A 12,211-nucleotide genomic window follows, 5' to 3' on the forward strand; every position below is an offset into this window, starting at 1 on the left:
GATGTGGCCCAAGGGGGCCACTTGGTGCCAGGTCTGCTACTGGATCAGAACTTCTGGATCAAGGGGTTTGGTTTTTTAGATTCATGATTGTGATATGCAGCTTGGATTCTAAGACCTCCTGTAATAATGTAGAGTTAGCCAATTCTGAAGAACAGTGCAGAAAATTCGCATTCCCAGAGAACATTAGAAGGCAGTGTTGTTCATTTCATCTGAAATCTAAACCATAAGGAGGGACTTCCCTGGCAGTCCAGTGGTTAAGGCTTCATCTTCCAATGCAGGGGATGCTGGTTTGATCCCTGGTCAGGAAGCTGAGGTCCCACGTGCCTCCCAACCAAAAAACCCAAAACAGAAACAATATTGAAACCAAATCAGTAAAACCTTTAAAAATGGTCCATATCAAAAAATAATAAGGAAACCAGCAGATAGACCTTGAGCCTGTTAAGGAAGAGAGTCCCAGTGTTCTCTGTGATTCTGCTGGAGCCTTGGCAGATCAGGGAGTATCTCCGTAGCGTGTGAAAAGGAAATTTCTTTTTAAATTTTTTTAACTTTTTTTTATATTGGAGCTCAATATTTTATGAAAAGGAAATTTGAAGAATTTCAAGTATTCAGAGTCTAGGGAACAGCAGCATCAATTTGCAGATGTGCCTGGCCTGATGATGGGGTGGAGGCGGGGTGCAGAGCATCCTCCTGCATGCGCCACCGTTCCACTTCATTAGTGCTGGTTCTGGATGGAATAGTCATCTGAATCCTCTGGGTCCCCAGGAGGGGGAGCAGGCCCCTTCCCGAGCTGCCTGTCTGCAGCCGAGCTCATCCGTGTCTGGGATGCAGGAGCTTCGGTTGCAGGTTCGCACCTGCTCAGGCTCACGTTGGTTCCTCTGTTTGTGGGCTTTGCCTCCTGTGGCAGTGAGAGAATGAAGCCAGCTCACGTAGCCCTGCTCCTCGAATACAGGGTAGGAAAAAAAGCCTTTGTTACGTGTGCTGTTGAAGCTGTTTCATGCCTCAGTCAGCCAGAACTCCAGTAATTAGGGACCCGTGTTAAGTTGGCTGGGCCTTTTTTATTTCACAGACGTGACTTAGCCCAGATTTTCAACCACGAAGCAGGCCAAGGCACCAAAGTTTAAAGCGAGACTTGGCTCAATGAAACCTTTGAAATTGGAGCTGAACCAGTCTGTGTGAAGGTCTTGAGCCAAAACCTGAGCGCAGACCCCTGAAAATGATCTTGCGGGATGGTGAGGGGAGGTGGGGGTGGAAGAGAAGCCTTTCACCCACCTCCTCTACCTTCACACCTAATTTGACACTGTAGAATGATCTTGAGGGGCCCTGCCCAGGGCTCCCCCACTGGTTAACATGCACCCTGTCTTTTGTTTGAGGCAGTGAGGTCTTGCCAGAGGACCAGCTCACTGATTTTGAATCCCATCCAGGCCAGTTGTCATTTACTCTGCTCCTTCATTTACATCTCTGTGCAAACTGCCCGGACTCCGGAGGAGAGTTTTTGGTGGGCTCAAGCCTTTGATACCCTGGAGAAAAGGATCCTTGGAAACGCATCCCAGGCCCGGCAGCTGCGCCCTCTGGGTTTGTATAATTACCTGCCAGCCACCTCTGGTTGCCTGGCTCCACCACCAGGTTACCGCCAGACCACAAGAGCAGTCACCATAGCAACCTTTCCCGGTGGGTGCTCACCTGGGCTAGGCTTTGTGTTGAAAGCTACGTCTGTGTTGTATCTTTTAATGTTCCCAGTGGCCCTGTGAGGAGGGACACTGCCCTTGAGATACAGAGAAGAAACAGACTTTGAGATAAATACAGTCAATTCTCAATATTTGGGGATTTCATATTTGTGAATTTGGTGCTGAAATTTTTTTGTAACCCCAAATAATAAATACTTGGGGTGCTTTAGTGGTCATTGTGCATTGTGCATCTGTTCTGGCCATGTGCGGAGTTGGGGAGATCCGAGGTAGTCAACACGCAAATCCCTAGCTGAGGTGCTACACGGGGACGCTCCACCTTCTTTCTCAGCTCTCATACTGTAAACAAATGCTTCATCGTCACACTTTTTTTTTTAAAGGGTGATTTCACCTTTTAAAACAGCCATGCCAAGCAATGAAGTCCTATCTCATGATCCTAAGGTCAGGAAGACTGTGATGCAGTTTTGAGAGGGTGTTAGATCAGCTTCTTTTCAGGCATGAGCTACACTGCTTCAGCCATGAGTCACTGTTAGCATAGTTGAGGTACTCAACAGTATCTATGAATAAGGCGTCTTTAAACAGAAACACACATACAGCTGCTGCTGCTGCTAAGTCGCTTCAGTCATGTCCGACTCTGTGCGACCCCAGAGATGACAGCCCACCAGGCTCCCCAGTCCCTGGGATTCTCCAGGCAAGAACACTGGAGTGGGTTGCCATTTCCTTCTCCAATACATGAAAGTGAAAAGTGAAATTGAAGTCACTCAGTCGTGTCCAACTCTTAGTGACCCCATGGACTGCAGCCTACCAGGCTCCTCCGTCCATGGGATTTTCCAGGCGAGAGTACTGGAGTAGGGTGCCATTGCCTTCTCCATACACATACAGCAGGGTTATACATTGGCCAGCTGATGAACATCTTGTGACCAGAGATTTGTAAGAGCTTCACGTTGTGTTTCCCCAGGAGCAGTGGTTCAGCATTCATGCGTTCAGTGTCTGTGACTACTTAATAGAACATAACGACCAACTGAAAAGAACAAGAATCAAGGGCAACTTGCCAATGTTTGCAGAGTTTGTATTTAAACTAAGGTCCTTTTCACCCTAAAGCTCATACTCTTCACCTCCAGAACACTTCTCAGCTGTATAATCTTGGGCAAATAACATTTTGAAGTCTCAGCTTCCTGCTCTGTAGTAACATCTATCTCATCGAGTTGTTCAATGAGATTTAAAGAGACACTACAGGAAATGTGCTTTATAGGCACCATGTGAGTGTTATCTGGGTATGTTGTAGTTGAGAAGCTCTCACTTGTATCCATAGATGGCACTACAAACAGGTCCATACACAGTGGTTGTTGGTATTTATACACTAGACTGTTTTTTGAGGACCACCCCAGCCGACAATGTTCCAGAAAACTGCCATTTAAAAACCAAATATAGCTGGCTGGGCTCAGATAAGAAAGAACCTACAGCAGTGCCTTTTCGACATGTATCCTGAAACCACTTTTGTTAATGGAAGAGGAAACACTGTCTGGGATAGAATGAGCTTCCCTTTTATTTCTATTCTACTTTTCTAATAAGAGAGATCACTAAATTAATGTGCTCCCTCCCCTCAACCCCCCAACCCTCCAATTATCTTTTAAAAAGTTTTCTTAGTAGCTGAGCTCCTTTATGCCAGGTTTCATGCTGAGGTTTGTAGAGCTGCAATATAAATAAATCTCTTTGAAAAGGTGCTTGCAACAGAACTTCTAAAAACGTCACCTGTAAGCATTGTGGCACTCCATAAACACCGCCGTGATCATTCGAGTATAGCCATGCAGCAGCCGGAAGGGTTATTTTGAGATTGTTGCTGGGTGATATTTTGTAGAAAGGCCAGATGCCTTTCTTCTCAGGATTACATACTGATCCTTACCCTTCTACACAGCACGGCTGGGGCTGCACCATCCCCTTTGCAGGGGAGTGCCCACAGACCATCTGCAGTCTCTTTCAGTATAATTAATTAGAGGGGATCAGGCCTGATGGGAGGCCATTGTGTGTGACTCAAGACTCCCAGTTGTGCGGCCACCAGATGAAGATTCTTGTTGCTCAGGATCCTTAGGTAGCTGACGCTGTCATTAGTACAAAAAGATGTAGAAGAGGCGGGAAAGACACAGAGTAGGAATTCCCCAGAGAACTTGAGATCCTCTGCTTGTTTATTTCCATCTTCAGAGGGTGCCTTTGGGCCCTTGGGCTTCCCTATTCCCTGGAGAGCTTTCTGTTTTCTTTCAGTTGCTATGACTCACCCTTGGAAGAGTGGCTTACACTTAGCAGCTCCACTAAAATCAGCCCCATGGATTGTGCCAGTTGGTAGGCGTGGCATATTAACCTGGATCTAGAAACCAGGGCAGCCTAAGAGAATTTGACCAAGTCCTAGAGGTGTAGGGCCTGCATCTCTGCCCCTGAGATTCCCCAAGAAGGGAACATCTGAGCGATCAAACATATCTGCTGTCAGGTAGCTGCCAAGTCAGGTGCAGTGGCTGGGGAGTGAGGCTGATTGCCTGAGGAAGCTCTTTTCTGGCTTCCTGAGAATTTGTCCAGTCCACGTTGTGGGCAAAGAGATGTCTTCCTATCAAGGGAACTCATTCTGGCTGGATTGGATGATCATTTTAGGTTTAACTTTTTAAGAAATTGAGCATCTGTATCCAAAGGGGTGGTACCATTTTACATCCCACTAGCTGTATCTGTGGAGAAGGAAATGACAACCCACTCCAGTATTCTTGCCTGGAGAATCCCAGGGATGGCAGAGCCTGGTGGGCTGCCATCTATGGGGTCGCACAGAGTCGGACACAACTGAAGCGACTTAGCAGCAGCTGTATCTGAGACTTCCCATTTCTGCACATCCTCATAGACGCTTGGTATTATCATTTTATTACAGCCATTCTGGTGGGCATCACCTGGGTTCTCATTGTGTTTTTGACTTGCCTTTCCCTTATGACTCATGATGTTGAATATCTTTTCATGTGCTTATGGCCATTTACATAGTTCTTGGGTGAAATGCCTGTGAATATCTTTTGCTGACTTTTTGATTGGATAATTTATCTCACGACAGCTTTGCAATAATTCTGGGTACATTCTGGATGGATATGTGTTTTGCAAATATTTCCTCCCATTCTGATACTTGTCTTCCCAATTTTCTTAATACTTTTTGAACTCCACAAGTTTAAGATTTGATAAGGTCAAGTTTGTCTGCCTTTTTCTCTTCTGGACCATGGTTCTGGTGTAGTCACTGAGAAATCTTGGCTTAGCCTAAGGCCTCAAAGAGTCTGCCCTGTGTGTTCTTCAAAAGTATATATGTTTTGGCTGTCACACCTAAGCCTCTCCATTGTGACCTAGGTCTCTGTGACCCATTTTGAGTTAAATGGTGTGTGCCAGTGGGCAGTAGGGGTGTAAGTTCACCATTTGCGTGCGGATGTCTAAATGTCCCAGCACTATTCACTGAACAGAACGATGGCTCTGGCTTTTGACCTCACTTCCGCTTTCCCCCACAGATCTGCAAGACCCCCGAGCCCAAAGCAGCCTCCTACTGCAGCCCTTCAGTGCCCGTGCACTTCAATATCCAGCAGGACTGTGGCCACTTTGTCGCCTCCGTGCCCTCCAGCATGCTCACCTCTCCCGACGCACACAAGGACCCTCTGTCTGCCCTGCCCTCACATGCCCCCGCCCAGGAGCAGGACTGCGTGGTGGTCATCACTCGGGAGGTGCCCCACCAAACCGCCTCGGACTTTGTGCGGGACTTGGCCGCCAGCCACCAGTCTGAGCCGGAGGTTTACGAGCGGCGGGTGTGCTTCCTGCTCCTGCAGCTCTGCAACGGGCTGGAGCACCTGAAGGAGCATGGGGTCATCCACCGGGACCTGTGCCTGGAGAACCTGCTGCTGGTGCGCTGCGCCCCCCAGGCCTCCCCCGAGCCCTCCGCCGCTGCCTCCGTCCCTCCCACCACCACATCCCCCGCCCCTGCGGCTACCCCCTCCTCTGGCCCCTCAGCCACCGTCCCTACCAGCGTCACCCCCACCCCTCCAGCCGCCCCCGCCTTTCAAGGAGGGTCCAGTGAGAAACACTTGCCCCGGCTTATCATCAGCAACTTCTTGAAGGCCAAGCAGAAGCCAGGTGGTACCACCAACCTGCAGCAGAAGAAGAGCCAGGCACGCCTGGCCCCCGAGATCGTGTCTGCCTCCCAGTACCGCAAGTTCGACGAATTCCAAACGGGCATCCTCATCTACGAGCTGCTCCACCAGCCCAACCCGTTCGAGGTGCGGGCGCAGCTCCGGGAGCAGGACTACCGGCAGGAGGACTTGCCCCCGCTGCCCGCGCTGTCCCTCTACTCGCCGGGCCTGCAGCGGCTCGCCCACCTGCTGCTGGAGGCCGACCCCATCAAGCGCATCCGCATCGGCGAGGCCAAGCGCGTGCTGCAGTGCCTGCTGTGGGGGCCCCGGCGCGAGCTGGTGGAGCCGCCCGGCACCTCGGAGGAGGCGCTGTGCGCCACGCTCCACAACTGGATCGACATGAAGCGAGCCCTGATGATGATGAAGTTCGCCGAGAAGGCGGTGGACCGCCGGCGCGGGGTGGAGCTGGAGGACTGGCTCTGCTGCCAGTATCTGGCGTCGGCTGAGCCTGCAGCCCTCTTACAATCACTGAAGCTCCTACAGCTTCTGTGAGGCAGCTCCCAGCCCCCTCCTCTGGGCCGGACCCCCCATCCTACCCCCTTCCCCGTGCCCTGCCTTGCCTGGGAAACATCCGTGTCTCTTGGGAAATGGTACAAATGACTGTCGTACTTGGATGTAATATATATATATATATATAAGATATAAATATGAAAGATTGTGGATGTCATTGCCCACCGTGGTCTAGCCTCCTTTTCTCCTGTAGTCTTGCAATTTGCTCTGCAATTATGTACATTTCTAGCTTCTTGCAAGGTCCTGAGGACAGTGCCGCCCGCCAAATGAAGCCTGGACTCTGGTCTCACTACCCCATTAGGCGGTCTCTTTACCTTCTTGTCAAGTGGCTATTTAAAAAAAACAAAAACAAAAAGAACCCTCCATTTTTAATTAAAATTGCTGGTTGAGTCCTGAGCAAAGCTCTTTCATCTCCAAGCGCGTTAATACCTTTGGTGGGTAAAATCGTTTTAAGCCCTTGAAACGGTGGCTTCAAGACCACTTGAACTGTCCCTGTTCTTCTACTTCTCGTCAGAAAGAGCATCAGGCCACAAGAGCCCAGGCATGTGGGGACCAGTTCATCTTCCCTTCCTCTCTCTCAACCTAACAGCCTCTTAGAAAGAAGCCAGACACAGCTGGTGTGATCCCAGAGTTTCAGAATTTAATCCCACTGCTCAAAATCCATTTCCAGTTTGCTAAAGCTGGTTATCATTTGTATCAGAAGCCTGGCTGAAAGCAGAAGCCACCCCAGATGGTTCAAATGACGAGAACTTAGCAGGGGACCACTTACAGGGTTGCGGGCAGGATTAAGAGAAAAACAACGGATGGTGAGACAAAAAGCAAGGGCTGGAGTGGGGAGGGTTCACTCAATCTGTTCCCCACCTGTCATCCCCAGGCCAAGACCAGTGAGACGCCAGAGAGCAAGGGGGCCTGGGTAATACAGCCAGCAAGACTGACTTCCCTGGCAGGATTGGGAAGAAAGGGTGGAGTGCTGGGTGGGGAACAGCCCGCTGTTAATGCTGTCCTAGATAAGGGCAGTGCAAGAACTCAAAAGTGTTTCCACTTTCAGACCACTCACCCACCTGCTGTTCAAAGCTCCTTTGGGTTTCCATTTTTTTTAAACTCATTCAGTTGACACATTTATTGGCACCTGCTAGAGTCAGCATTTGTTACCATGCCTTTAAAAAGTGCTTCAGAGAAAATTCAGAAGCACCAGATCTTTCTTCCTCAAAACTAGACACAGAAAAAAATCAATAAACACCCATTTGAAGGGAAATAGCCCAAGAGCCTTGTATTGCTACCTAAAGGGTAATCTTTGAAGTTGTGAACGAATTTCTCAAACCTTGTTAATAACAATGGACAAGTTTAAAATAAATTCCAAGATCTTAATGGATGTCCTAGGAATCTAGGAAAGTGGCCAGCAACCAGGATGGCAAAATCTCCCAGGTCCCCTTCTACATATTTTTAAAATAATTTTATTGATTTATTATTGGCTGTGCTGGGTCTTCATTGCCACGAGGGCATTTCTCTAGTTGTGATGAATAGGGGCTACTCTCAAGTTGCAGTGTGTGGGCTTCTCATTGTGACTTCCCTTGTTGCAGAGCTTGGGCTCTAGGGTGCATGGGCTCAGTGGTTGCAGCTTCTGGGCTCTAGAGCACAGGCTCAGTAGTTGTGACGCACGGGCTTAGTTCCTCTGTGGCATGAGGGACCCTCCCGGACCAGGGATCGAACCCCTGCCTCTTGCATTGGCCGGAGGATTCTTCACCACTGAGCTACCGGCAAGTGCTCCTTCTGCGTATTAATTTCACTCTTTTTGCAGCCATTGCAGCCTGGGACTCCAAGTAAACACAGCCACACTTCCAAGCATCTAAGGTGAACCCTGGGCCTTCGAGGCACATATGTCGCTTCAGCGGTTGCTTGAGCATTGAGGGAAAAACCGGCTAAAACCAGCTTTGTACAGAGAAAGAGTTTTGAACATGGAAATCATAATTCTCCGTAGGACCCATCTGTTTCAGAGGGTATTATTTTGTCAGTCGTTTCTTCCTGGGAATTTTCCAGGCAAACCCTCCACCCTCAGTTTGCTGTCTTTGCTTTCTTGTTCTTTCTCACATCAAATAAATAAACAATGGAGAGGGAGGAAGCAAATATTCTGCCAGGGGGAATGCAGCGCTATTTGGAAATAACCGTCACAAGAGGCACATTTTAAACCTCTGAATTAATTGCACCTTTTTTATATGCCACCCACTTCAGGGGAAAAAAAACAACAACACTGAGATGGTAGAAAAGATTTTCAGAACTAAAATGAACCCCAAAGTAAAGGTGGAAAGAGAAGGAACTGTAGCAGTAAATTCTAATTAAGAAGAATGGTAGTGATCAAACATAAGACTTACTTCTGAGCTTAGGTCCACCAACCTAAGAAAAGTAGAGAACAGCCGGGTGTTCTCCATTTTTGGGTAATTCTTTGGGTAATTTCAGGAGACAGTTCATCGTCAGGAACAAGCCTTTTCCTGATGCTTGATTTTGAAGGGATTTTGTCAAGGATTTCCTTATTTAAAGGCATTAAATAATGTTCCCAACAGCACACACACACAAATGAAAAAGACATTTTTTTAGATAGGGCAATTCCTTATATCCACCATTGCTGAAATTCACAGATGAACATTCAGGTCTAGTTTAATTGAGATGATTCTGCAGGGCCCTTGCCACTCACTCAACTCCACGAATCAGCCTTTTCCATGAACAGCAAGTCACGCGGCTACAAATATTAGGTTTGGCAAACAGCTTCAGGCACACAGAATTCCAAATATAGGTTTTTTTTTTTTTGCCCCAACATATACCTGGGATGCATGACTTTACTTCACAGAAACATCAAGCACCAAATAAATTTAAATCCAGAAACAAAGTTTCTTCCACAGGGGACCAAGGTTCAGAAAGAGGCAGCAACCTTTGTATGATGACAGTCTTGGAACATCTGGCTATCTAATAGTCCTGTTATCTGTGAGTTCATCTCCTCTCCTTTCTTCTCGGCTTTAGACCCAACTACTAGTATTTAAACCTCTAGGTTCTTTTCCCTCCAACTCTGAATCAAGTTGCCCACATAGCCTTTCCACATTATACTTTGGGTTGTTAACGGGCTTTTCCCTTTCCCATGCCCAGATGTAGAATCATTTTCTTCTCCTAAATTCTTTTATGCAGGTGTTAGAAGGCAGGTGTCTAAATTATTGTATCCTTGCTGGAAGCAAGATAAGTACTTCAGAGAGGATTTATTTATGGTAGCACATGGCTCAGCTCTAAAAAGATGGGGCTCTGGGGAGCTGTAGTTAACACTCCGTGTGAGGCATCCTGGTTTCCAAAGGCTTGGGGCTGGAGAAAGCCCTCTTGTGAGGCACACGTGTACACAGAACAATGACGAAGATTTTGAAGAGGGAAGACACATATTCCTTTAATGACTTCTCTGAAATGTGTTCTTTTAATATACCGCCAGTCAAGGCAGCAGCCCTTTCCCACTCTGATGAGTGTCTATAAGTCTTTGAAGATCTAAGAGTAAGCTTATTAAGTCCCATTAAAGTAGTAGATTTATAATGTAAAATCTGCTTGGCATGTTTAATAGAGGGTGAGGTAAATGGAATTGATTTATTAGAAACCAAAATTTAAAGCAATTGCTGTCATTTGCTAAAAATAAAAGGCAAGAATAAAACATCTGGGGCCAGTTCTATGGGATGAAAGTCTTGACAAATTACTCTTTCTTCCTTTTTTCCAATGCTAATTAACACAGTTAACGACACTCCAGGAGACCTACTCCAGGTCAGAGATGCCTTTGGAGGACCTATGCCCTGGAAAGGAGGTCATCTTCAGGTAAAGCATCCAGATTAACCCAAACACAGTATCATTGATTGAGGAGGATCTGGGGTCATGGTCACTTTGGAAACTTACTTGATCTTGGGTACTCAGTCTTCTTTTCTGGAGTCAGGGAAGCGAAGTCAAGTTCACTTGGGGTCTTTCTGCATGCCAGCCAGGCAGCTTTGTATTGAAGTATCCCAGTGGGATTTGAACATGTACACTTTTCACATATCCTGAAGGCGGGATTCAAATCTTTCCAGACCCTTTACCAGAAATGATTACAGCTATTTCCTACAAAAATGCTGTCCTGAACACCGGATGTGATTAGATGACCAAAATGTTTATGTACAGTATTAGGACCTAAAGGTCATCCTTCAGGCTCCCGCCTTAGTACCTTATCAGGGATAATCAGGCACAGAGACAGGTTAAGGGAGCTGAGCATGGGAACTGAACTCTTCTAAGGGTGGAAGAGAAGGCAGGAAATGAGAAGGCAAGATTCAGAAACAAACCATCTGTTTTCCCACTTGCGTGGATCCAGCCCCGAGGACTTCCCACAACCCCCCAAAAGATATTCTTGTGTCATAGTCCAACAGGGCTGCTGGCAAAATACCATAAACTGAGTGGGTTATGACAACAGAAATTTGTTTCTCACAGTTACAGAAGCTGGTGAGTCCAAGATCATGGTGCTTGGCAGATTCACTTCTGATGAGAGCACACTCCCTAGTTCACAGATGGCCATATTTTCATTGTATCCTCACATGGCAGAAAGGGCAAGGGAGCTCTCTGGGGTCTCTTTTATAAAAAACAGACCACTAGTCCCATTCATGAGGACCCCAACCTCATGACCTTAGCACCTCCCAAACACCCCACCTAGTATTACCATCACATTGGGGATTGAGTTTCAATGTATGGATTTGGGGGAGGGGCAGTGGGAGGTACACAAACATTCAGTCTAGGGCATCACTTGTCAGACCTTTACTGGGGTCATACAGTCACTACTATGTCCTCAAAGAGCTCCAGCTATGCAGAAGCTGTAGAACTTCAGGTTGTGTAGATTTCAACTTCTGAGTTTATAGCAAATTCCTTTAAAAAAAAATCTGAAAGACTAAGAATTGTGCCCTTTATGTATGACCTTTCTTTATTGACTATCCCATCACTAGTATGATTTTTCAGCTTTCCTAGGGGCCTTCCCTGGTGGCTCAGATGGTCAAGAATCCACCTGCAAAGCAGAGACCTGGGTTCAATCCCTGGGTCGGGAAGATCCCCTGGAGGAGGGCATGGCAACCCACTCCAGTATTCTTGCCTGGAGAATCCCCATGGACAGAGGAGCCTGGAGGGCTACAGTCCATGGGGTCGCAAAGAATCTGACACAACTGGGCAACTAAGTACAAAGCAGTAGCTGAGCTTGCCTTCTCCCCTACCCCTCAGTCTTACTGGTTTTATTTATCTGGGAAATGTAAACCATGACATGGCACCAAAAGCCCAAACTATTCAAAAAGAGATACTCAGAGAAGTATCACTCCCCCACTCCAGCCCCTGTCACAGTCTCTCCATCCTTTCTAACCTGCTCCCACCCATCTGTTGCAGTCCCCAAACTCGATGATTTCTTCTTTATCCTTCCTGTGCGCCATGAACACAGATGCGCAGAGGCAAATATATTTCTTTTGTCTCACACATAAGTTATTAGACTGGCGATAAAAGACTACTTTGCTTTTCTCTTAGCAGTGTGTTTACAGAAGCTTGCTTTGTTTTATGAAAATGTTTGAAGTTTTACTAATCATGATATTTACAGACACATATTCAACAGATGTTTATGTCTTCACACTGTAGGTAACACTTGTGTTCCCAGACTGATAGAAACATCTTAGGGTCTTTCAAGGATTCCCAGTCTTCGGCTTCATTATCGTCGTTCAGTCGCTAAGTCCTGTCTGACTCTTTTGTGACCTTATGGATGGTAGCTCACCAGGCTCCTCTGTCCATGGGATTTCCCAGGCAAGAATACTAGAGTGG

At 47.1% G+C, this 12,211-nt stretch overlaps 1 protein-coding gene across 2 annotated transcripts in view; it reads left to right on the forward strand.

The window, feature by feature from the left end:
* The window catches only part of PRAG1 (PEAK1 related, kinase-activating pseudokinase 1), a 48,310-nt gene extending 41,512 nt beyond the window's left edge, over positions 1 to 6,798 (forward strand). For both annotated transcript variants that reach the window (XM_055567223.1, XM_055567222.1), the window contains exon 6: positions 5,201 to 6,798. In XM_055567223.1, coding sequence (XP_055423198.1) covers positions 5,201 to 6,364 — 1,164 coding nt within the window. In that variant the 3' untranslated portion in view covers positions 6,365 to 6,798. The remainder of the gene's footprint in view (positions 1 to 5,200) is intronic.
* The last annotated feature ends 5,413 nt before the right edge of the window (positions 6,799 to 12,211 follow it).

Source organism: Bubalus kerabau, chromosome 2 (assembly GCF_029407905.1).
Source record: "Bubalus kerabau isolate K-KA32 ecotype Philippines breed swamp buffalo chromosome 2, PCC_UOA_SB_1v2, whole genome shotgun sequence".
Classification (NCBI taxonomy): Eukaryota; Metazoa; Chordata; class Mammalia; order Artiodactyla; family Bovidae; genus Bubalus; species Bubalus kerabau.